At 57.6% G+C, this 22,647-nt stretch overlaps 1 protein-coding gene across 3 annotated transcripts in view; it reads right to left on the minus strand.

Annotated features, from left to right (window-relative positions):
- Positions 1 to 22,647, minus strand: part of PARVB (parvin beta) — a 98,089-nt gene that overhangs the window by 15,078 nt on the left and 60,364 nt on the right. For 2 of the 3 annotated variants that reach the window (XM_045779623.2, XM_045779624.2), the window contains exons 4-9: positions 18,142 to 18,244; positions 13,977 to 14,117; positions 12,549 to 12,664; positions 9,805 to 9,863; positions 6,941 to 6,960; positions 777 to 838 (exon numbers count right to left, since the gene is read on the minus strand). In XM_045779623.2, coding sequence (XP_045635579.2) covers positions 777 to 838; positions 6,941 to 6,960; positions 9,805 to 9,863; positions 12,549 to 12,664; positions 13,977 to 14,117; positions 18,142 to 18,244 — 501 coding nt within the window. The other variant, XM_045779625.2, reaches the window with a different exon arrangement.

Consider the following 22,647-nt stretch of genomic DNA (forward strand, 5'->3'; position numbering starts at 1 on the left):
TGCATTTAAGAAACCTGGGCAACTGTGCTAGACAAAGAGCTCTCTCCCCTAGGTCATGGGCAGAAACGACTGCTCCTCGGATTTTACAGGGAAGTGGAAAGGGCATCCATCCTCCCACTGCCTCCCCAAGTGAGACGTCTGCAGGCGCTCCGATAACTCCACAGGCAGAGAGCTGAGTCTCAATTCCTTCTGGGTGAGAACAAGCCCTCCTGGCAGATCCCCCTGGAAGCTCATCATTCCCCAGCCCCCGACTCCGCAGCCTCAGTTCGCACGGTTTTTTTTTTTTTTTCCACCGGTGACCTACACGTGTGCAGGCTGCCTGGGCTGAGGAAGGGCCTGTCCTTTGCGCTCCTGTGTGGAGAGAAATGGGCCAAACACATGCATGGAGCAGCTTAGCCGGCAAAGGCCTGCCTGTGTCCCGGGCAGGTTGTGAATACAGCCTCGTGGTAATGAGCCCTGCAAGAGCCAGCATGCTGACACACTTAGAAACATTTCCACATTGAGAAAAAGCCTTGAGTCGGAATGAAGCCCCACGCGGGCGCTGGCTGGTAATTCGCTCCACAGAAGCGAGCGGGTGGGCAGGAAGATACCCAGGGAGCAGAGATGTTGAGTTAAAAGGTGCTAATTTTATGCACTGTAGTTACGTTTTTGACTATAATTACACTTCAATCCATGTGGCAAACATTTCAGAGATTTCAAACATGTTCCCACCTTCTTCCCGGCACGGAGCGCGTGCTGCGGAGAGACAGCGGGAAGCGGCCCAGCCTGGAGCTTACCTTCTTCACCACGCTGAGCTTGTCCGGGGCGTGGTCGAACAGGGTGTCGAAGGCATCCCGCTCTGCGTGGCCAAGTGGAGAAGCACAGGCAGGGTTTATGGAAACATCCCCGGCCGTCCTGGGGACCAGGCAGTTCCTGGCCTCCCGGGATGTCCCGCCCCTACTCTCCCCGCCCACTTAGAATCCTCTTCATTCCCGCCAGAACCGAAGGGCAGGTGCGGTCCAGGAGCAGAATCAAGGAAAAGATGTTTCTACGTCCTCCCACTCTCTGTTTCTATCTTGTAACATGAAATTCATGGGGGGCACGCAAATATCCGCCCCCATGACATCCTCGACTTAAGGCATCCCTTGGCCCGCCTCTCTCCTTGCCCACACTCCTTGCGTACCAGTAAATCTCACTGGTGCCCCTGAGCATGTCTCCCGACCGGCACGCCTGCCAGCCCCACACCAGCCCCACGGCCTTCACTGGGTGGCGGCTGCAGCCTCCTACTTTAGCTGGCCTCCCTCCTCCACTCCCAGCCCTCCGATCCCTTCTCCTAGCAGCAACACTGTAGATCGGATCATTTCTTGCCCCTCCCCATCCCTGCCCCGACCAAAACTCTCCAACAGCTTCTCATCACTCCTAGATGAGTGATTCCCTCCCCCGGGGCTCATAGGATCCAGCGGGCACAGTCACCCCCCCCCAACACACGCACCCGTCCTAACTTCACTCCACCAACCGGCTTCCCGGCTTCTCCTCCATCACAGGCCCACCACAGGGCCTTTGCACCTGCTGTTCACCAGCCACACTTCTTTCAGGGTGCTCTCAGATCTCACCTCCTCTGAAGGGCCTTCCATGACCACCCACGTCTAGAAAGAGTGCGCCATGCCTGCTACCTGTCCTCTGACCCTAGTATACTCCTCATAGCCCTTAATTACTACTTGAGAGTACATCTTATTATCATGTGTCTACTGGATATTATTTGCTGGACTCTCAGCTCCTTGCTGGCTGAAACCACTGTCTCACTTGTTCCCTCCACTGCCTCAGAACAAATCAACAAACCAGGAGACCCTGCTCCAGAATCTCTCTCCAGCAATCGTTCTGGGGGTGTCACCCTCTGTAGGAGCACCTGCAGGGCCTGAGGAGGCCTGTTCCGTCATGTCCCACCCACCCTCCTCCTTCCAGGTGAGCCCCAACCTGCTCCACTACTCAAAGGCCCAGCCATGTGCTCCAAATCAACACAGAAGCAATCCCTTCCCTCTCCAATGTGAGGCCACTGGAGGCCAGTCAACGTGGCTCTCGGTGGATAAGAAGGAGCTGGGTGGGCCGTGACCCAGGTGCCTGGTTCTGGCCTGTTGTTGCCGCGGGGGATGGGGTGGGCATAGAGGAAGACTGAGGCTTCGGAGTGGACGCAGGGCTGTGGGGAGTCACTGGTGGGGTAGAGAGGGAAAGGGAGGAGGACACCTGGAAGGCCCCGGGGCCCCCACTTCAATCTTCCAGGAGCCAGCTGTTCCCCCAAGGTGCCCAGGGCAACATATGCTCGGAGGACTTCAGCCAGCAAAGAGGCCCACTATTACTAGCAGGGGCTTGCGGGCAGATCCCAGCATGGAGTTCTGGGGGCTGGGAGCCCACCCAAATGGGGTGGGGTGGGGGTAGGAAGCCTCCACTGTCTCTCTGGAGAGGTCGGGGACCCAGAACCAGAGCTGACCCGGGCCTGCTTCAGAACTTCCTGGCCTGGCCCATGGAGGGGGAGAGGGAATGAGAAATCAGAAGGAAGACAGGCTGATACCCAAGTAAGCAGAGAACCAGGTCTCCTGGAGAAGCGTCCCAGCCCTTCCCCCCAGCCTGGCCCCAAAAGGAAGGTGCTTAGTGTCCAAGGTCTAGGGCGTGGGAAGGCAACTCAGAGCCCCAGCCCAGGTAGCGTCCTCCTTGGCCTTGGGGGTGGGGAGAGGGAAGGTGGGAGGCAAAGAGGAAGGGAGAGGTGGAAGGGCTATGTGCGTGTGTGCAAGCATGCGTGGTGTGTATATGCACACCCATGCATGGGGCATGTGTGTGCACATGTGCGTGCATGGTACGTATAGCGTGCAAGCACACATGCATGGGGGTATGCGTGCGTGTGTGTGTATGGTGTGTACGCACGCAGGCATGGGGGTATGCGTGTGTGTGTATGGTGTGCATGGCGTGTATGCACGCATGCGTGGGGGTGTGCGTGTATGGTGTGTATGCACGCACGCATGCAAGTGGCATGTGTGCATATGTGTGTTCAGCAGGCATACACACATGCAAGGGGGGTGCATGTGTTCAGGGGGGAGGACCACCCAGCTTCCTTCACCTAAAAGCCAACAGCAACCAAAAGGCCCGGCCCTGCAGAGTGCCCCTCCTCCAGCTTTTCCACCAAAGCAGCTGTAAATTATTTTTATAATCGTTTAAGTCAGATTATACTCAATACGACAGCCTGCTAAGGGCGGGGGGATAAAAGCTAAATCTTTACAAAGCAAAATACAAACTTTAAATCAGCTTGAGAAAAGCCCTGGGAGCAGAAGAGAGCTTGACGTCAGCCGGGTATATTTAGCTGGGCCACCGCTGGGCTCACAGAGCGAAGGCGTGCCGGGGAGCCACGGGAGGGTGTGGAGGCCCTCGTGCCGCCCTCACCTGCAGCCGGGGCAGGGGAGCAGCGCCGCCCCGCGTGGCTGGGCAAGCCCGGCCTCGGGAATGGAAAACAGGTCCCAGTCGCCCGCCTTCAAAGTCCCGGGACTTCAGGCCACTTGCTTCCTTCCCTCACCCTGTTTCCTCCTCCGTAAAGTGGGAGTAAAAATAGTCCCCAGCTCACGGCTGGGGTTGGAATGAAGCACACGGCGCGTCGGGGGACAAGCCCACTGCCTGGCAGGCGTGTCGCTGGGGCTCGGGCTCTGTTCATTCGATGCCCTCTCTGACCCCGGCCCTCCCTACTGGAGGCTCTGGGGACAGGCACAGGGACAAACAGGGAGGGACACAGGCTGGGTGGAGGCAGATGGGTAAACTGAGGTAGCACAACAACGACAGGTAGCCACAACAAGCCAGAGAGGACAGAGAAAGGGGCCGAATCAGCCAGGATGGTCCCGTGTCTGCCCAGGCACAACCCTCGTGGATGCAAACTTTAGCCCAAATAAAGTTGTTTTGTCTGAGTAACATTTTTTTTTTTTAAAGATTTTATTTATTTATTCGACAGAGAGAGACAGCCAGCGAGAGAGGGAACACAAGCAGGGGGAGTGGGAGAGGAAGAAGCAGGCTCACAGCGGAAGAGCCTGATGTGGGACTCGATCCCGTAACGCCGGGATCACGCCCTGAGCCGAAGGCAGACGATCAACCGCTGTGCCACCCAGGCGCCCCTGTCTGAGTAACATTTTAAAATATAAATCGGGATTCCTGCTTGTCTGCAGGAGCTGGAAGCTGTGCCAACGCTGAGCCCGCTCCCGGCACCCCGTGGAAGTGGGGGTGCGGGCGCCCCAGTCTGCCCCACCGCCGCCCCGCGCAGAGGCCGAGGGGCAGAAGACCACGTGATGTTCTAGCTACTTCCCTCGTTCACGTCAGCGGCCTGGTCCCTGGAGGCACACACAAGTCCGGGGCCCACGGACACAGCGCCAGGGGCCGAGGGAGGCGTCACACAGGAGCCTTCTGTTGAGCCAGGGTTTGCGGGGACAAGAGGAGAGGAAGGGCGTTCCAGACAGACGGAACAGAAAGCACACAGAGAAGCACCAGAGAGCCAGGGAGGGTGGCAGACCGCGTGGCCCGTGAAGGAGGCTCAGGGCGGCTGGGTCCCGCAGGGTGAGGAGCACCCGAGGGTGGTGGCTGGAGGTGGCACAGCTGGCACAGTCAGGCCACAGTGGGGGAACAAGCTCTGTTGGCAGAAAGGGGGAGACCCGAGGAGGAGATGGGGGGTGGAAGAGGAGAGCTTCTCCCCGCTTCTCTCCTGTCCCGAAGCCCAGGGCGGGGGAGGGGCCGCCTGCGGAGGAGAGGCAGCCAGCAAGCCCGTTGCCATGGAGACCAGGCAGCAGCTCCCAGCTCCTCTGGGGAGATGGGCCTCCCAGCCCACCTCAGCTAGGACAGTGATGACTCAGGGAAGGGGGGGCTCTGGGGGGCAGGGTGACCCCTCCCTCCCGAGCTCAGAGCGCTCCGGTGAGAAATGAGCACAGAACGGGACCCCCTGCGAAACCCAGTGGGCAGACGTTAGCCAAGGAGGGTCTACCTGGTATTCTGGAAGCTCCTGGAATGTCTGCGGCCTTGGGCTGGCGGCTGCGGGGGGAGGCATGCTGAGGGAGACACACTCCAGCCCACAGGATGCTTACAGTTCAAGAAGCCATGGGTGAAGGGACAGAAGGAGGGGCCAAGGGTCTCCAGGCTGTCCTGGCACCTTGAGTCTGCCAGGACGTGGGGCAGGGCAGTCAGGGAGGGCCTCCTGAGGAGGAGCTGAGGCGTGAGCCATGGGGGAATCCAGAGGGAAAGCATTCCGAGCAGAGGGCACCGCAGTGCAAGAGCTGGAGGGGGCACCCTGGGGTGCTCTCGGATGAACGGGGCCACAGGCGGTGGACATGCAGGGGGAGTGAGGAGGCCAGAGACGAGGTGGGGCATGCGAAGGGGCGGTCTGAAGGGCTCGGAGGCCCCCTCAAGGGCTGTGGCTTGAGCTTAAGCCAAGGTGGGGGTAAGGAGGAGAGTGAGAGGTAAAGGGGTACCTTAGGAAGCCTGACCCCCAACTCAAGGGGCAAGCCGGGGACCAGGACTGGGGGTGGGCGGGGACTACAGGGGTCCCGGAGGGTCCCACAGGAGGAGAGGTGGTGGAGGTCGAGCTGCGACAGAGGCTGCCAGGCTGGGTACCCAGGGGATCTCGGCGCTTGCACCAGCAGAAGCTGGAGCTGGGGGCGGAACTCACTGCCTGTCACCCACTAATAGCCTGCTCGCGTTTCATAAGCAGGGCGAGCCTGTAAAGTAGTAACTCCATGGACGTCTCGCGGTTCCATGGCCCCGAAGGCTCAAACGTCTCCCGTGCTCGCCGGCACAGTGGCTGAGTCCATTTTTCATACTGTGACACCTGGCTCTTTCCCAGCAAGTCACCACCCTGGACCCCAGACCCTAACCACTGTTCGCGGGGGCTTCTTGGCCCAGCTCCTGCCCCCTCGATGCAGCACACAGCCCAGCAGCACGGACGCTCCCCAGGTCCCCCAAACCTTGAGCTAGGCCCGTGTGAAACAGGGACAGGACGTGGCACAGAAAATCAAAGACACTTGATGATGCTCTGACGGCCCCACTCGGACACAGGGCCTGACGCCTGTCCTCTCTGGGAGCCCACGCTGGCCCCGTGGCCCACACTCCCCACTGCCGCACCACACCCTCGGCAACTGGACACAGGAGGGCTCCCTTTTCTCTCCCTTTCTTTAAAAATAACAAAGACGTGTAAAAAGGACTGAAAAAGCCCGTGAACTTCCCCAGCGTGGCTTTAGGCCTACTTCAGGAAGTTGGAGGACATCACCGAGAGCCACGTCCCCTCTTCACACACCAGCAGCGGCGTACCATGGGTCCCTTTGATACCTGTGAGGGGACGGAGCCCCGTGGCCAGGCCCGTGGCTGACTCCAGGGTGGCACCCCTCTCCCAGAGGCCCCCGCAGCTGCAGGACCAGCTCTGGCTGGCCAGGCTCGAAGGGCACACCGGAAAACTACTACTTGGCTTCCACTTCTCCTGCTCACAGCTGTGCTCACTGCAGAACGTGGTATTTGGGGGTCAAGGGCTTTCTGTTTTGAAATATCCCCCAAAGCAATGAGCTTCACTCATAAGGCCTCTGGTGTTGGCAGAGCCAGGGGCCTCCTACCCTGAGGGCTTAAATGTAGTCCCAAGCTGTCCTGTGATCTACCACCCCTTGCTGAGATGAAGATGGGGTCATGCTGCTTGGCACAGGGTCGGGAAGAGCTCTTTGGGGACAGTCACTGGAAACTAACAGGAATAACCACCCCGTCCCCCTCCCCCCCCCCCGCTCTTCTTATCCCCCTGCCTGTGGCAGCTCGGAGAAGCGGAGAGACCCCAGGGAGAGCTACAGGGGACCCCACAGGGTCCCCCGGGCCCTGCTGCCTGTGTGATCACCACGCATGCCGGAGCTTCCTGTCACAGCCCCAAAGTGCCCGTGACCTCGGGCTCCCCACCCCCATGGGTACTTACCAAAGCGACCCATCATCATCCTGCAAACGAGAAGAGAGAGAGAGAGCCGTCAGCAGGTGGCTCAGAACACAGTGAGGTCACGATGGAGGGAACCCCAAAGCTGGAGCCCCAAATTGCCCTGTTGAAGGGCTTTTTGTAAAAATGTAAATCCTGTTTTAACAGATTCTCTGTCCCTCTAATTACAAAGGACAGGTGCGCATGTGGCTTTCTAAATGTCTGCACAAGGCCAGCAGCAAGCGGCCACCATCAGTTAAACCACCCCTTTAAAGCCATTTGGGGGGGGAATTAAATCATGGGAGCGGTTAATAGGGAGAACAGTTCAGCAGACAAAGGGTCTTCTGGAGCCACTGAATGGTCAGCTTTTGTAAGCAGGCACGCTGCACGTTCAGGGAATCACGAAACTCAAGGATCCCGAAGAATCACAGGCTGGGCCCTGATTCTAGGGGCGGAGGCTGAAACCACAAGGCACAGAGGCTAACCCCTCCTTGAGGACGGCAAGGACACCAGTACACATGTGCTCCCCAGTATGAGCTTCCTGAGAGGCAAGGAGGTCTTTCTATCACCCCAAATCCCTCTAGACTCAAGTCTCCTTAGGCTCCATCTTTTGAGCAGCTACTATGTGCAAGCCGTGGAAATACAGAAATAAACACCCCGTACCCATAAACCCCGTGGCCCTGCCCATAAGCCCACATTTCAACACAGCTCATATGAACCCAAAGTGTCACATACAGGAGATGCTACGGGAACTAAAAGGAAGCCAGCCACTCGTGTTTGGCAAAAAGGAGGGCTTCCCGGAGGAGGGGACCTCAGAGCGGCCTCTAGAAAGAGAAATGGGAAAGAGGCTGAGGCTGGACAGAAGGTAGGGAGGATCTCTGAGGCTGCGGGAGGGTGGGCTGCCAGAGCGCCAAGGACAGATACAGCGGGAAGGGCAGGGGGTGGGTGGGGTAGCACTTTGTGGTTTTTGCAGCCATCGGACGATTTAGATGCTCGTCTATCCCCTATGGCCACACAGAGGGGAAGGGATTGCGGAGGGCAAGCCCGGAGGCAGGAAGACCAAGCAGGACTGGAGATCTCTCCCCACCCTGAATTTGGGGCCGCACAGTCCTTCCTACAAGCTGCCCGGGCTGGAATTCACATTTCTACAGACACGGCCTTTGTTGCCAGTAGACTGTCAGCCCTTATCCCAAGTCCCTCAGCCTCTCGGTGCCAGCACAGTGCCCGGCACACAGTGGGCCCTTGTGCTGTGAATTGTCGGGGCCGTTCGCCCACCTGCTAGCTGCAACTCCAGAGCTCCCAACTCCCCCAGCTGCACCCCCTCAGGTCACCAAACCCTGTGGGAGACTGCAGAGATGGCCGCACTCCCCCCGGGCTGCACACCCGCCCCGCTGCAACGGGCCTGGCTGCCTCTCCCAACGGCAGGCAGCGCGTCTCCCCCTCTCCGACCCAGGATGACCTTGTGACTTGCTCTGACCCACAGAATGTGAGGACACCGCGTGCGGGGGGGGGGGCGCAGAACCCTGAGGGCACCCTGGGAGGAAGCCCAGCTCCCTAAGGACGAGGCACAGGTGGAGGGACAGAGGCCTGCCACCAGCCAGCACCAACCAGCAGACGAGCTGACACCTGCCCCGCTGAGCCCAGCCGGGTCTGACCCATGGCACTGTCAACAGATAAAGGGACTGTCACTGTAAGACCCTTGGTTTTGCGGTGGTTTGTCAGATAATTATGGATAACTAAGACACCACCCCACTGCTCATTCCCCTCCTCCTCCTCCCAAACAGGCCAGGCTGGCTGCCCAAGGGCCACTACGGGTCCCTTGTCCCTTGCCCCCATCCCCACCCCCATGGGCTTGGAACAGACGTGCTGCCTATCAGGCCACATGCGGCAGGCTCCCCAATTTACCCGGCGGCTCCCACGCCAGGACTGGTCTCCCGTGTCAGCCTGGATTTGTGAAAGACCGGACGGGAACCGGTGACACGGTAATTAATCACTCCATGAAGGGAGCGGGAGGGTTCGCCGAGACGATCAATCTTCAGTGTTCTGTTTCAACTGAACCAGGTTTGGGGGAGAGGCGCAAATGCAGAGAATTTTAAAGATCCGTAACAGGGTGTCGTGGGGGCTCCTAAAAGCTACACGCAAAATAGACCATTTGATTTGCTATGTTCAATAGATCTGAAGCCTTTTAGACTTCTTAGAAGTAGCCCTCGGGCTTTCTCTAAGAGACGCGTGACGGCTCGGCACTGTCTCGGACAGAAGTTCTAGTTCCGAAGTGCGGCTCCCTCTCCGACGGAGCTGCGGCATGGACGACGAATGAGCCGGGACGGGGGCTCTAACCGTTCTGAACACCTCCTCCCCCCACCCAACGGTCTGGACGTTCACCTTCTAAAATAAGGAATAAAAGTCCAAAGGCTTCACAGAAGAACTCTGTCCTCAGCGGAAAACCTTGAAGACGCGGGCGAACCTAGCCCACAAAAGCTCAATGTTTTCAATTCTCCTTACGCTTTTCTTCCTTGTCGGAGATTCTGAATGGGATCAGTTCTATTTTTACTTATCATTCTCGGTGCTGTTCCAGAAAAGATTTTGGGCAGCCTCCGGAAGTTCTAACTCCGGTACGGCACGTAGTTTGTGTATTTTTCTATTCGGGAGAATTTCTCATTTAAATACTAAACCAAACTGCTACCTTGCCCTTCCTCCCAAGGGGAAAAAAAAATCTCTGAAGGAAGTGCCTGCAGTTTGTAAAGCGAGGACAGCGCTCGTGTGAAAATCTCATCCTTGGGTTGAGGGACGTCGGGTGGATACGGGGCCCCGCGTCCGTGCGGGTCCCCGGCCGGGGCAGGGCCTGGGGGCAGGAGAGCAGGTCCACTTACTCCGTTGTTGTGGTCAGCTCCTCCGTGACGTGGCTGGAATGCAGCAGGCCTTCCCGCTTCTGCAAACCCCAAAATGGACAAATAAATACACAAACACGTGGGCAGCCAGAGGGGATGGAGGGAAGGACATTAATGGCAGGGTGGCCACGCTGCGTGCAGACAGCCCCAGGGCCAGACCACGTTAGGGGCAGCTTCCAAGCCACGCCCGCGGGGGCGGACTGCAGGTGACCACAGGGGGTGACCCTTTTGGTGGCTGGAAACTGCCCCCCTTCCAGGCTCTCCACGTTACTCTGAGAGCCAGCAGCTGGGGGGGTGGGGGTCCTCAGGAGAAACACCCTAACTCCCCAGGGATCCCCTATCCGTGCAGCTGGGCCCCCACCCCCTGAAGTCATGTCCGTTCCGAACCTCAGAACGTGACCTTGTTTGGAAACAGGGTGTCTGCAGACACAGCTAGTTAAGATGAGGCCGTAAGGGACTAGGGTAGGCCCTAAATCCAACATGACTAGAGTCCTTGTAAGAGAAAACAGAGCCAGAGACACCACACCGGCACAGAAGGAAGAGGCCGAGTGACAACAGGGGCAGAGCCTGGGCAGACGAGTCTACAAGGCCAGGAATGCGGAGGACAGCCTGCAGCCACCAGCTGGAAGGGGGAAGGAAGGGTTCTCCCCTGGGGGCTTCAGAAGGAGTGTGGCCCTGCCAACTTCTCGCGTAGGACTTCCGCTCCCTAACGGTGAGGGAACAATGTTACTTTAAACACCAGGCTGTGGCATTTTGCTACAATAGCGCTAGGACGGAACACCGTGCGTGACGGACTTCTCCGGAAGCCCCAGAGGTGTGAAGAGGCAGCAGTGGTGGTGGGGTGGGGGGGTTGGGGATGGGGGGCAGCCTGGACGTCCCTGGACCTCAGGGTGGCGCTTGGCAGCCAGCTAATCCAACCACTGCAAGCCCCTACGTGGAACCCCTTGACAAACGGGGAACTCACTTCCCGCCGGGCCACCCACCGTGGACACCTCTCGAAATCTGAGCTCCCCAACCCTTCCTGAACTTGGCCTCCGGGGAATTCTCGTGGCTGGTTCTTGTACACGCAGAGCAACCAGCCTGGAGCAGAGCGCCATCGGCGGCGTCAATGATCCCCAGGAGAGCCCACCGCGGGAGGCAGAGACACTTCACTCACTGACTCACTCACACACCCGTGCATGTATTAGGCACCTACTAGATGCCAAGCCCAGGGTGAGGTCCTGGACACTGAAGCTGAGTATTTCAGAGTTTTATAGCATAATCTCGGTTTTCTGGGGAAATCACTGCATCAAGTGATCACCCGAGGCCATGCTGCCAGGCGGTAAATGAGGCCCCTGTCCTCATCCTTTCCGTCCACAGACCCCCATATTCTTTGCATCTCCCGTCTCCAACCGGCTAACCAGACGTGGAGGGACAGGCCCTGGGGTCCGGGAGGTGGGCTTCTGAGGCCAGAGGCCAGCCAGTTCCCGGGACCTTCTCTCCCTGATTCATACCCCTTTGGGTGTAGCCCAAAGAATCCTTCCATAACCCTGGTCAGGCAGGAGGCGCCAGCAAGTGCTTGCCCGAGTCAGTAAAACTTTCTGAAAACCCCAAAGATTTTCTTGGACCAAAGCGCGGGCCTGAAAGGAAATGCCTTGATTACTGAGCTGTATGGCACTCACGGGGCCCCGAGTCTGACGGACACGGGTTTGGGAACCACAAGCCCACATGTCCTTGGGAAGCCTTTCCCAGCCGGCCGCCTCCAGCGAGCATCCAGGGCCAGGGCAGCAGGAATGGTCCCCGACCCCATCACCACCACTGACCACCAACATCCCCCCTTAGGAAGCAAGCAGGGCCACACGGCCGTGGGTAACTGTCGTCTGATGCCAGAAAGGGGCATTCCCAGCCGCCGGGTCAGGGCCAAGCTCCCGGGGTAATGGAGGGGTCAGTCGGCTTCGGAAAACCAGGACCAGCCAGAGCTCTGCAGCCCTCAGAGAGCACGGGGCCGATAAGGGAAAGCGTGGAGTTGGACATCACAAGTCTATGAACACGCAGACATCCAGGTTCCGAGAGAAACCTCATCGGTCTGGCAGGACAGCGGTGCTTTCGCAGCCCGAGTGTTTTCCCCATTTGGTGTCCCGATAGCCAGTGCGCAGTGCCAAGCACACAGTAGGTGCTTTGTACGCATTTACTGGACAAGACCGCAGACACAGAGCCGGGGCCGGGCCTGTCCCCTTAAATGCAGGGGGCTGGGCAGGAAAGCCTGCTCTGCCCCTGGCAGAAGGACCCCGGCTCCCGGTTACATTTCCCCAAGGGAAGAAAGAGAAACGACCCTCAGAGAGAGACCGTGGGGAACGACGGCTGTAATGGGGAGCAGATGCAGGGGACCTCTAACTGGGGTATCTATTTCATGCCGCTGCTCTCAGCCCTCCCCGGTGAGTAATCAGCTCATTCAAGAGAACTGAATTCCAACTACTTGGCTTTGGAGAGAAATGAATGTTCTTTAAAAAAAAAATCTGGAAAATTAAACCTCAATATGCTCATGGCTTTGAATCTACCTCTCTCCAAACCAGTGCCATTGCTCCGGCTCCAGTCGTTTGTCTCCAAGCCAGGGCGAGACACACATTTTGTCAAGAGGGGAAAAAAAAAGAAAAAAAAAAAAAAAAGCAGGGATGGAATCCATGGGAGGAACGCGTCCCCACACCCCTCCCGCGGCATCGCGGGCAAGCCCACCACCGGATACTCACCCGCACGACCACCACCTGGACGGACACGTGCTCGGGGAGGCGGATCGGGGCCCGGAAGTGCATGGCCAGGGACACGAGGAGATGGAGGATGGCCACCAGGTTCTTCCCGTGAATTGCTTGTCGGGGGAGGGAAGAGGGAGCTGCTTTAGATCGGGGTTCTGCACGAACCCCGAGCCCAGGTCCCAAAGGCAATAAAGACGCTACATCCAAAGGAGACCGCAGAGAAAAACCACGGGGGAAAAAAAAGCACAGGCCACGGAAAAATGAAGATGATGAGCGCCCCGTGTGAATTTACTTCTCTTTTCTCATTCTTTTCCTTCCTGTTGGCTTGCAGGTGACACGTGCAACCACTTTCAAAAGCACGGCATTTTTAAAAGGGTCAGCTGGGTGGTGTGATAAGCAGAGGGAGTGGGCAGGAGAGTGAAATTAGCACAGCGAAGGGAGAATTTCGTGGAAAATGGGTCATCGTGGCCACTTAGCCGTCACAATAATGTGCGCTATTATCTCTGGCGCTTACAAGCGCCTCCGCCCTCCCCACCGCCTGCACAAGGGAGGCAAGCAGGGGCGGATGGTGCTCTGGGGAGAAGTCATGACCTCCCACCCCGCCTCGGTCCCTGGCTGCCGTCCCCAGCGCTGTAACTCTTCTCCAGTCCTCAGACAGTGGGCCATACTCATTCCCGCGTAGGACTTATGGCGTCCGAACACCCCATTCGTCACCCACGGCACCCACGACCCTTGAGACAGGCTTGGGTCTGTGACAGGTCTCGATGCCAAGAAATGAGGCACCGATCTGGTCACCGCAGCCTAGGGCTCGTCCCACCAAAGCCCAGGGGCCCCTGGCAGTGGGGAGAGCTTCCCAGCCAGACCCTGCCTGCCCTGCACTGAGGATGGGGGGGGGCAGGCCCGACAAAGAACTTTCTGGCTTCTCTCACTTCAGTTCTTCACCTTTCCCGCTTCATGTCTTGGCTGGGACTACCGCGATGTCACGTGTTCGTCAGGCCAGCACGCTCTGCGCTTCACCCCAGAGGCCAGCATGGACCTCTTCCCAAGGACCTGCTCCGCGGGTCACGGGTAAAACAGCTCATTTGCTCTTGGTGCCATGGGTATCTGGGTTGGGTCCCTTCCAAGAACCCCATAGAGCTTCTCTCTCTCTCCCCTCCTTCCTCTGGGAGCCTCCCCTGACCCACCCTCCCAGAAACAACTTCTCTCCTCTCTGAGGCATGGGGAAAAAAGGCAATGACAGGCGTGACTTCGTCTCTCAGCTCGGAGCTGGCTCCTGAGAGTGGGGACGCTGGCTTTGGCCTGTCCTGGCTGCCTTCCGCAGAGCAGGAGCGGGAACAGGGTTTGAACATGCAAGCCCAGAGAACACGATGCATGACAGCATGGCCAGCTGAGGGGACAGGCTCGGTGTCCCCCGAGACTACTCACAGTCAACGGTCCACTGGAGCGCCCAGCCGTGGGGCCGCAGCAGGCCGTGCACGGCTTCCAGCACCGTCTGCAGCTTCTGCTTCTGCCCGATCTCAGACTGCGTCACCTCAGCCACATTCAGCTTGCAGCCCGCCAGTTTTTCTGCAACGAGAAGGACAAGAGCGAGATGCAGGGCGTCAGCAAACACCAGAGGGTCTCGGGGCCGCCTGGTGACCCGGCCGCAAGGGGGGGCCACTCCCCCGCCTGACCCGAGTCGAGCAGATCATCACGGAGCAGCGGGGTGCTGTCAAGGACAGGGAGCCATGGAGCCCCGAGCTTTCTAGTCCTTCGTGTTCCTTCGAAAAGTACTCCAGAGCAGAAAGGAGGTGTGGAGTTCGAGGGCAGAACTGGAGGTGTCCCACCTGGGAACGTTCTAGGCACATGACATGGGAAAAATGACTCAAGGTGCAACTGGGAGGCAGGGAGGGGACCCACAGGGAGGGGGCCGGAGCGGAGGAGCAGTGTGGTGGGTCCTCCTGTTTCTCTAACAGCAGGACACCGCCCTAAGGATAGTGAGATGTTCCCAGACACAGCCACGAACGACTTTATCCCCGAGAGAGAGCCGGAAGCAACCTGGAGGACCCCGACAAGAACCACCTACACCTGCTGGAGACCCAGCGACTGACCCCGAGCCTGGCCTCGGCGGAAGCTCCACCCACTCCCCCGGCCAAGGGGGCCCCGCACCTGCTAAGGGGGCTTAGAGAAAGGGCTCTAAGACCCAGGTGTCTCCTGATGGGATGTCTCTCCTCGGCAAAGCAAGAGCTGCAGCATCGCAGAACACAGTGACCTGTTCCCCGGGACAGGGACGGCGGTGCCCGGCACAGAGCCCAACTGGCCTCGAGCCAGGACCTGGCTGCTGGCCATGACACCGACGGGAGCAACAGCACACAAGCAGTGGAGTCCAGGCTGGTCACAGTGGGGTTCCTGCTTTGCAAGCGGTCCCCAGCAAAGCTTTATGTACGGCATTCTGTCTGGAGGCCCGCTAACCCCACATTTGCTCCCTGTGTCCTCCCTTCCCTCGATTAGAACAAGAGCAAGCCGTTCTGATATTCCCTCCAGGATAATATCATTATAGAGCAATGCCTGTGGGGCCTGGGATGTGCCTTCCTTTCCTTCCTTCCCTCTTTCCCTCGTTAGCTCACAAAATAGCTCAATGAGCACTTTCTGTGCGCGAGGCACCGTCCTGGGGCCAGGATGCGGCACAGACAAGAGGCTCCCCAGTGGGGAGGCAGCCTCACCTCCATAACATCGGGCTGGCAGCCGTGAGTGCTAGAGGCAAAACAAAGCAGCTCAACCAAACGCATCCTGCAGGGGCTGGAAGCGGGTGCTGTTTATACATTCTGAGGTCCCTCTGCATCTGATAGGTCCTAGTTGGATAAGCCACAGCTGTTCCATATGAACACCCGAAAAATACACAGCAGGTCCCCCAGGTGTAACCGGGCAGAGCAGAGGATCCTGGGGAAGGAAGGAGGGTTACAGAGCTGGCTGGCCCGAGAGCCTCGCCCGCTGGGAGACAGGGAGCCCGGCACGCCTCTGCCGCCCCTCCACCAGGCGACCCTGCAGCCCCTGCGGACTCCTTCGCTGGCCCCTCCTCGTCCTGACCGCTTCCTGACGACCCAGCGCCCCGGCTGCAGACCTCTCCTCTCTCTAGACGCACAGAAGTCAGCTCTGGCCTTGGCACTCAGCCACAACCTCCTTTTGGCTTAGGCTTCTGCCTCCGGAGACAACGACGAGCCAAACGTCTAGTCCACATGGGTGTCACTCCGCTAACCCTGGGCCGGCGGAGCACGAGTTCACACGGGTCACTGCTGCATCACCGTAGCAACATCAGCAGCGAGTCATCAACCCCCAGGCGAGACGTGCTGATTTTCCGTTAAGAACCGAATATTCTCTTGCATGGTTCTTCTCCTCCAACAGAGGAGTGTGTCAACCCACTTGACAAACGAGAGAGTTTAGAATCGCCTTAAAGTATTCAAGTAAGATATTCACACGGGATGCAAGGCAGCTGCTCCAAGACACAGAGACTGCCCGCGTCGGAGTCCCCTCCCGCGACACTCCGTGGGTAACACAGCCGACGCGGCACGACGGACAGTCAAGCAGCTTCAGAGCGGGTGTGGCGCTTGCTGGGGCCAGCTGAAGAGGGGACCAAAAGGACGTGCCTCGAGGGGCAAGAATTCTTACCTGACACCTGCTCTAAAGATGCCCCCATCACTCGAGGCCCAGGAGGCGCCAACATCATTCGCAGGCAAATTCAGAGCCTGTCCCGAGCTTCGGTGACAGTGTACCAAGGCTGTCCCCGCTAGAACTCAGGGTTAGGACACGATTTTTTTCAAGCAGTTGGGTGAATGAAGCCACAGGGGCGTGCAAAAGCCTCGGAAGGAAAAAATTTTAAGGGAGCTCAACACTCTTAAGTTGGCTTCTGCAAACGCTAGGGAGTACCTCCCTCCGGCAGGGAGCCAAGCACCTGCTCGAGGGGCCGTTTCAGTAAGACAGCAGCATCGCCCACAGCCAACTCTGAGTCCAAGAGCCGAAGGGGAGCTGGGTCTTCCCCTCAGACAAGGAGGATAGCTGGAGCCCCCATCACGAATGTCCGGTGTCACGACTCTGAGGTCACGCAGGAATGACCACACCAACACACTACGATCTAAAACATCAGAATTCTGACCGACACTTCTTTTACCCACACATAATTCACATACGGTGTTGTATTAGTGTCAGGTGTACAACAGGGTGCCACCTGACCGCTACTTTTAATAACAAGCTCGTGATAATGATTACTAATCCCGGTAACGTTTCACATTTGTTCTTGTACCGCGGGAGTCTTTCCAAGATGGGGATCCTTGGCTCAGCCAAATACTTAGAAATTCTTGGCCATTCGGCCTTCGGCCAACTAATGAATCCGGACCACCATCTCCTGGAGGCCCCAGCTACCACGGCGCTAAACGTCACCCGTGTGCTGCCGAGCTCTCCACCCTCACCCGGCCACCGACCCAGGTTAGAACGGGCCCCGGCTGCCACAACACCCACCTCCTCATTCCCCACCCCCACCTCCCCACTCCTCCCCCAAGGGGCTCCTGGTTCCCCAGCTGCTCAGGCCACAGACCTGGCTGTCATGTCAGCCTTGATGCCTCTGGCAGCTCCAACCTCCGAGATCTCTCCCCGGGTCTGCACCTCCCCCCTACCGCTTCATCTGATGCCCTGGCTGCCCGAACAGCCTCCTGACTGATCTCAGCTCTTACTCCCAACCCCTCCCTTCTCCCAAAAGCCCAGGTGGCTTTTTAAAACGCTTAGCTCAGATCATGTCACAGCCCTGCTCAAAAGCTCTGGCGGCTCCCTGTCACTGGGAGTAAGTCTTTGTCTACCAGGGCTGGACGTGGTCTGGCCTCGTCCGTCTTCCGAGCCCCGTCCAGCCCCCCACGACCCCTCTCCCCCACCTCCTGCAGCCTCCTCCCACTGGTCTTTAAACACGACAGACTCTTCCTCACATCAGAGTCTTGGCCCGGAATGTTCTTCTGAGGCTGGCGGTGCAGACGTCTTCTCAGATGTCCCCTCCGCAGAGGGGCCGCCCCCATGGCCCAGACCCTTTGCCACCCCATGACCCTCCGGCTTCCCTCCTAGCATGTGCCACTCTCTTAAAACATCTGTTTGTGTCCCATAACATTTCTCTATCTTCCCTCTGCCAGAATAAAGGGGGACAGGTGGGCGAGGGGACCACCCCCACCCCCGTTACCACTGCATCCTCAGAGCCTGGATCCACAGGGGCCGCAAGGTGAATCTTCGTCCAACAGAGGAACAACCAAGACAAACACAACTTTTTCCTTCCAAATGTACTTTTGGAGGACAAACTGAGTAAGGGCATGACACGTGGGCCATCATCAGTCATGTGTCTTTCAGGGCGAGTGACATGAAGCCTTTCCCTCCCCACCGCCCCTGCAGGAGGGCTGGTCCCATCTCCCTGTCCCCACGGGGAAAGTTCTGGAAGCTGGGCACGGCGCATTATAGCCCAGGAGCCGCCACCTGGAGCGTGGGCTCAGGGCTGCGACGCCAAGGCTACCCTGAGGACATGCAGCCCATGCCACCTTGCAGACATCGAGCAGCCCTTTGCTGGCAATGCCTGTGGACTCACCCAAGAGCTTCTGCAGCACCTGGCCGTCGTAAAGGTCCTCCTCCAGCTGCTTCACGATGATTCTCTCCTCCACCAGGACATCGTTGATCCAGTCAATGAGAACCTGGGGACAAGGAGCATTACAGCCTCGCTCGCCATGCCAGGAAGACCAGGGCAACGGCCAGAACAAGCCCAGGAACCAAGTGCTGCCGGACACCGAGACACATCCCGGCACAGTGGCAGGGCAAACAGAAGGGAATGACGTGGCCTGGGCTGCCGGAGTTCCCGTGGGACTTCCCGGGAGGACAGACGGGGAGGGCAAGCCACCACGGTGATCCTGGGCATCTTCCTGGAGAGTGTACGGGGACATTCTCAGGAAAAGGAAATGAGGACACTTGCTCACTGTGGCTTGGAGGAGGGGGTTACATGAGTCGTATCAGCAGCATGGCCCAGCGCGGCCTGAGGCAGGACAGGTGGCCCATACAACGTCCACCCTCCCCTCCCCTAGGATCCGCACCAGAGCAGTCCCCGTCGCCCTGAGCCTAAAGCCGTGGAGAGGAGGCGGTCCCAGATGGCCCACACTGACAGCTCTGAGCTCCTCTGCTCCCCTTCTTTTCAAGAGCCTTACTGAGATAGAATTCACATCCTATACAATTCACCCTTTTAAAGTGTGCAGTTCAGGGGTTTTTAGTTTTCACAGAATCATGCACCCATCACCACTATCAACCGAGAACAACTTCATTGCCCCCCAAGAAACCCATAGCGAGTAGCAGGCCCTCGACCCCTCCTCCCCCAGTTCCTTCCACACTCAACTCTGCTCTTGGTCTGCGGATTAGCCCACTCTGGATACTTCCATAAACGCAATTTCATGTCCATGGGATTTCCTATAAATTTCATATCCATTATATTTCATAGAATACATATCTTCTGTGTCTGGCTTCTCTCACGGGGCACGATGTCTTCAAAGCCCGCATCAGAATTCCTTCCTGTGGCCGGATGACATCCCAGTGCGTGGCTCTATCCCGTCTCACGGGTCCGCTCGTCACAGCTGATAGACATCTGCGTTGTCGCCACTTTTTGTGGCTCTGGTGAGTCATGCTGCTGGGAACGTGGGCGTCCCAGTTCTCACGTGGACACACGCTCACTTCTCTAGGGCCAGCCTTCCGCTGGAGACTTTTCTCGACAAAGCTCCCATTCTCCTCACCAGCGACATATTATAAAAGAAGTCGGCTTCAGCTGTGAAAAGATCTATGGGAACGGGAACCCACTAGGCCAATCCCGCTTCAGCCACGAAATAAAATGGGCGCCTGAACAGACTCGATCAAAAATAGAGCAGGACTTTCCTGTGCAGGCAAAACTAATAAAACTACCTAATTGGTCTCAATGACCTCCGGGAAATGGGAGTTTATTGCCCCTCTCAAAGAGGAACGAAAGGGCACAAGTCCAGAATACAGTGTTCCCTGTCATCCTTCGAAACAGATGTAACCTGCGAAATTGGCCACAAGGCAAATTTCTGTGAAGGACCTTCTGTTTTCCCACTAACTCAAAAATATTAGATCAGACACACAATCCCAAGAAGAACAGAAGTGAACATAAATTAAAGGCAGGTCAGAGAAAGAAAGGAAGAGGTGAGCAGCTCTGTGGCATTCTGGTTTCGACAAAGCCATCCTGAAAAGTCCGCAAGACGGAGCCGGTTCAGCTCTCCTACACCGCCCCCCCTTACCCTTCCTCTTCCTCCCTCTCCCTCCCCAGGGCCAGCTGACTGGGTTGAGAGCCTGGCCTGGGCTCTGGCAGCAGGAGCTCATTCCCCTGCCATCAGCTGAGCTGCCTCCCCTCCCGCCTTCCAGCACTTTCCTCCCCAGACACTGTGCTCGCCAGGCTTGTGTCCTCCTCTCTGACCTCCCTTCCAGTTCCCTTGGGGGCCCTCCTTGACCTCTACAGGGTTATGTCTCTGAGGCCTCACCCTGGACAACTCTTCTTCTCGCTCTCCACTCTATTCCAAGGCCAGTTCATGCCTTCCCACAACTTCCGACGCTGTCCCCGAATCAGAAACCCCTAAACATGCAGCCCCACCTCCACCATCCTGCTGCTCAGGGGTTCCTAAAAGCATCTCTGAAAGAACTCATCTCCCCCCAGACCTGCTCCTTTTCTAGAAAAGAAACAGAACACCATCCACCAATGTCAAGAACCTGGACTTCACCCCTCACCCCACTTCTGCCCACCTCGTAACTGGTCTACGCTCCACCGTCCTTGACTAAACCACCTCCCTGAACTAAAGCCACTTCCAACTGAGCATCCTGCCTCTTTGCTGGTGTTCTTAAAAAGCCCAAGCCCCTCTCTGCCTCAGGACCTTGGCATGTGCCATTCCTTCCAACCTGAACACATCTCCCTCCCCCATCGCCTGGCCGGCTCTCACTCGTCCTTCAGGTCTCAAACTTTCCTATCACTCTCTGACCGCCCTGTCCCACCCAGGCCACGTGCCCCATCACCCTCTCACCGCACCCCAGCACTGTTTCCCTGACCCTACTCACATTTATGTAATGATCTCCCCCACTGGACCGGAAGCTCTCTGCGGGTGGAACTGTGGCTCCGTCCCCAGCACGGGGCTCACTGCCTGCTGCTGGCACTACAGAAGCAGCCACCAAGTTGATTAATCGATTTACTGAGCACCCACTATGTGCCAGGCTCTGGGAATAAACGACACGGATGGGGCCACTGTTCTCACATTCTAATCCGACATGAAAAGATACACAAATATACACACTTTCAGACTGTGATCAACGTTACAGGGAAAATAAGGCAGGTACAGTGGAGAAGCCTGACAGAGACATCCAACCAGGCAATGAGGGTCAATGCCAACACTGATCGCTCATGTTGATGGCAGGTGCCCTGACCTGGTGTGATGGGATGAGTAGGGCACTTTACCTCTCTGGTAACCTCCTAAAACCCACTACCCCACTCGAATCCAAGGAAAACATCAAATTCCCATGGAGGGGCATTCTCCAAAATTCCTGATCAATACTCATCAAAATGGGCAAGGTCGGGGCCCTGGGTGGCTCAGTCGTTAAGCATCTGCCTTCAGCTCAGGTCATGGTCCTAGGGTCCTGGGATCGAGCCCCGCCAACGAGCCCCGTTGAGCCCCATGTCGGGCTCCCTGCTCAGCGGGAAGCCTGCTTCTCCCTCTCCCACTCCCCCTGCTTGTGTTCCCTCTCTCGCTGTTGTCTCTCTCTGTCAAATAAATAAATAAAATCTTTAAAAAAAAAAATGGGCAAGGTCATCATGAACAGGGAAAGTCTAAGAAACTGCCAGAACCCAGAGGGACTAAGGACACATGATGATGAACTGTCATGTGGGATCCTGGACCAGAAAAAGGACAGGGGAAAAACTAAGGAAATCTGAGTAACAAGTGGACTTTAGTTAATAGCAATGTGTTAATACTAAACAAATGTACCGTGCTGATACAGAATATTAATAATAGGGGCGCCTGCATGGCTCAGTCGTTAAGCGTCTGCCTTCGGCTCAGGTAACGATCCCAGGGTCCTGGGATCGAGCCCTGCATCGGGCTCCCTGCTTGGCAGGACGCCTGCTTCTCCCTCTCCCGCTCCCCCCTGCTTGTGTTCCCTCTCTCGCTGTCTCTCTCTGTCAAATAAATATATAAAATCTTAAAAAAATAATAATAATAGAGGAAATCAGGGTGGGTATACGGGAACTCTCTGTACTCTCTTTTGCTATTTTTCTATAAATTTAAAACTGTTTAGAAAATAAAGTCTATTGAAAAAAACAAGGCAGGGTTTGGGGATAGAGAGGGTACAGTGGCTGTCGGGGATTAGGAGGTCGGGGGGCTTCCTGGAGGAGGTGGCATCTGAGCAGAGGCAGGAAGGAAGATGGGGATGAGCCCCCGGCCATGGAGAACAGCCAGGGAGCTGCCGGGTCGGGGAGCTGGGGCAGGAGGACGAGGGGAGGGAGAGGAAGACCCAGCCCCGGACGCCCGCCTGGCTTCAATAGCAGCAGCCGCGAACCCGCTCAGGCGGTGGGTGGATGAGGAGCGTGACTGTGGGCGCTAGTGGGACGGGGATGCACCCCGACATCCGGACACGATGGAGGGCATGGGTGGGGCAGGAACAAGGGTGAGAGATGACCCTGGGAATGCGCAGGCGAAGCACGGGGGAGGACCAGGAGATGGAGGGAGGCAGGGAGCGGTTGGGCGGGCGCATGGGGCGTCTCCAGGGTGCTGAAGTCCCGGGAATGGTGTGAGAATGGCGTGAGAAGGTCAAGTGGAAGACCCGTGCCATGGGCTGGAGGCACCAGTGAGGAAGGGGAGAATAAATAGGGGGTGACAGTGGACAGTCCAAGGAGGGAGAGAAAGGTCTAGAAGCAGCTGGGAGCATCTGGAGCTGGGAGGACATCTGCCCCCTCCTGCCCCGACATCCATGGGGGGAGGCAGAGACACACTGAGCCATCCGGACCCCAACACCCACCCTCCCAGGGCCCCGGTTACACAGCGGCAGGGGAGGAGGCAGGGATCAC

Source organism: Ursus americanus, chromosome 17 (genome assembly GCF_024610735.1).
Source record: "Ursus americanus isolate L20-20 chromosome 17, mUrsAme1.1.p, whole genome shotgun sequence".
Lineage (NCBI taxonomy): Eukaryota > Metazoa > Chordata > Mammalia > Carnivora > Ursidae > Ursus > Ursus americanus.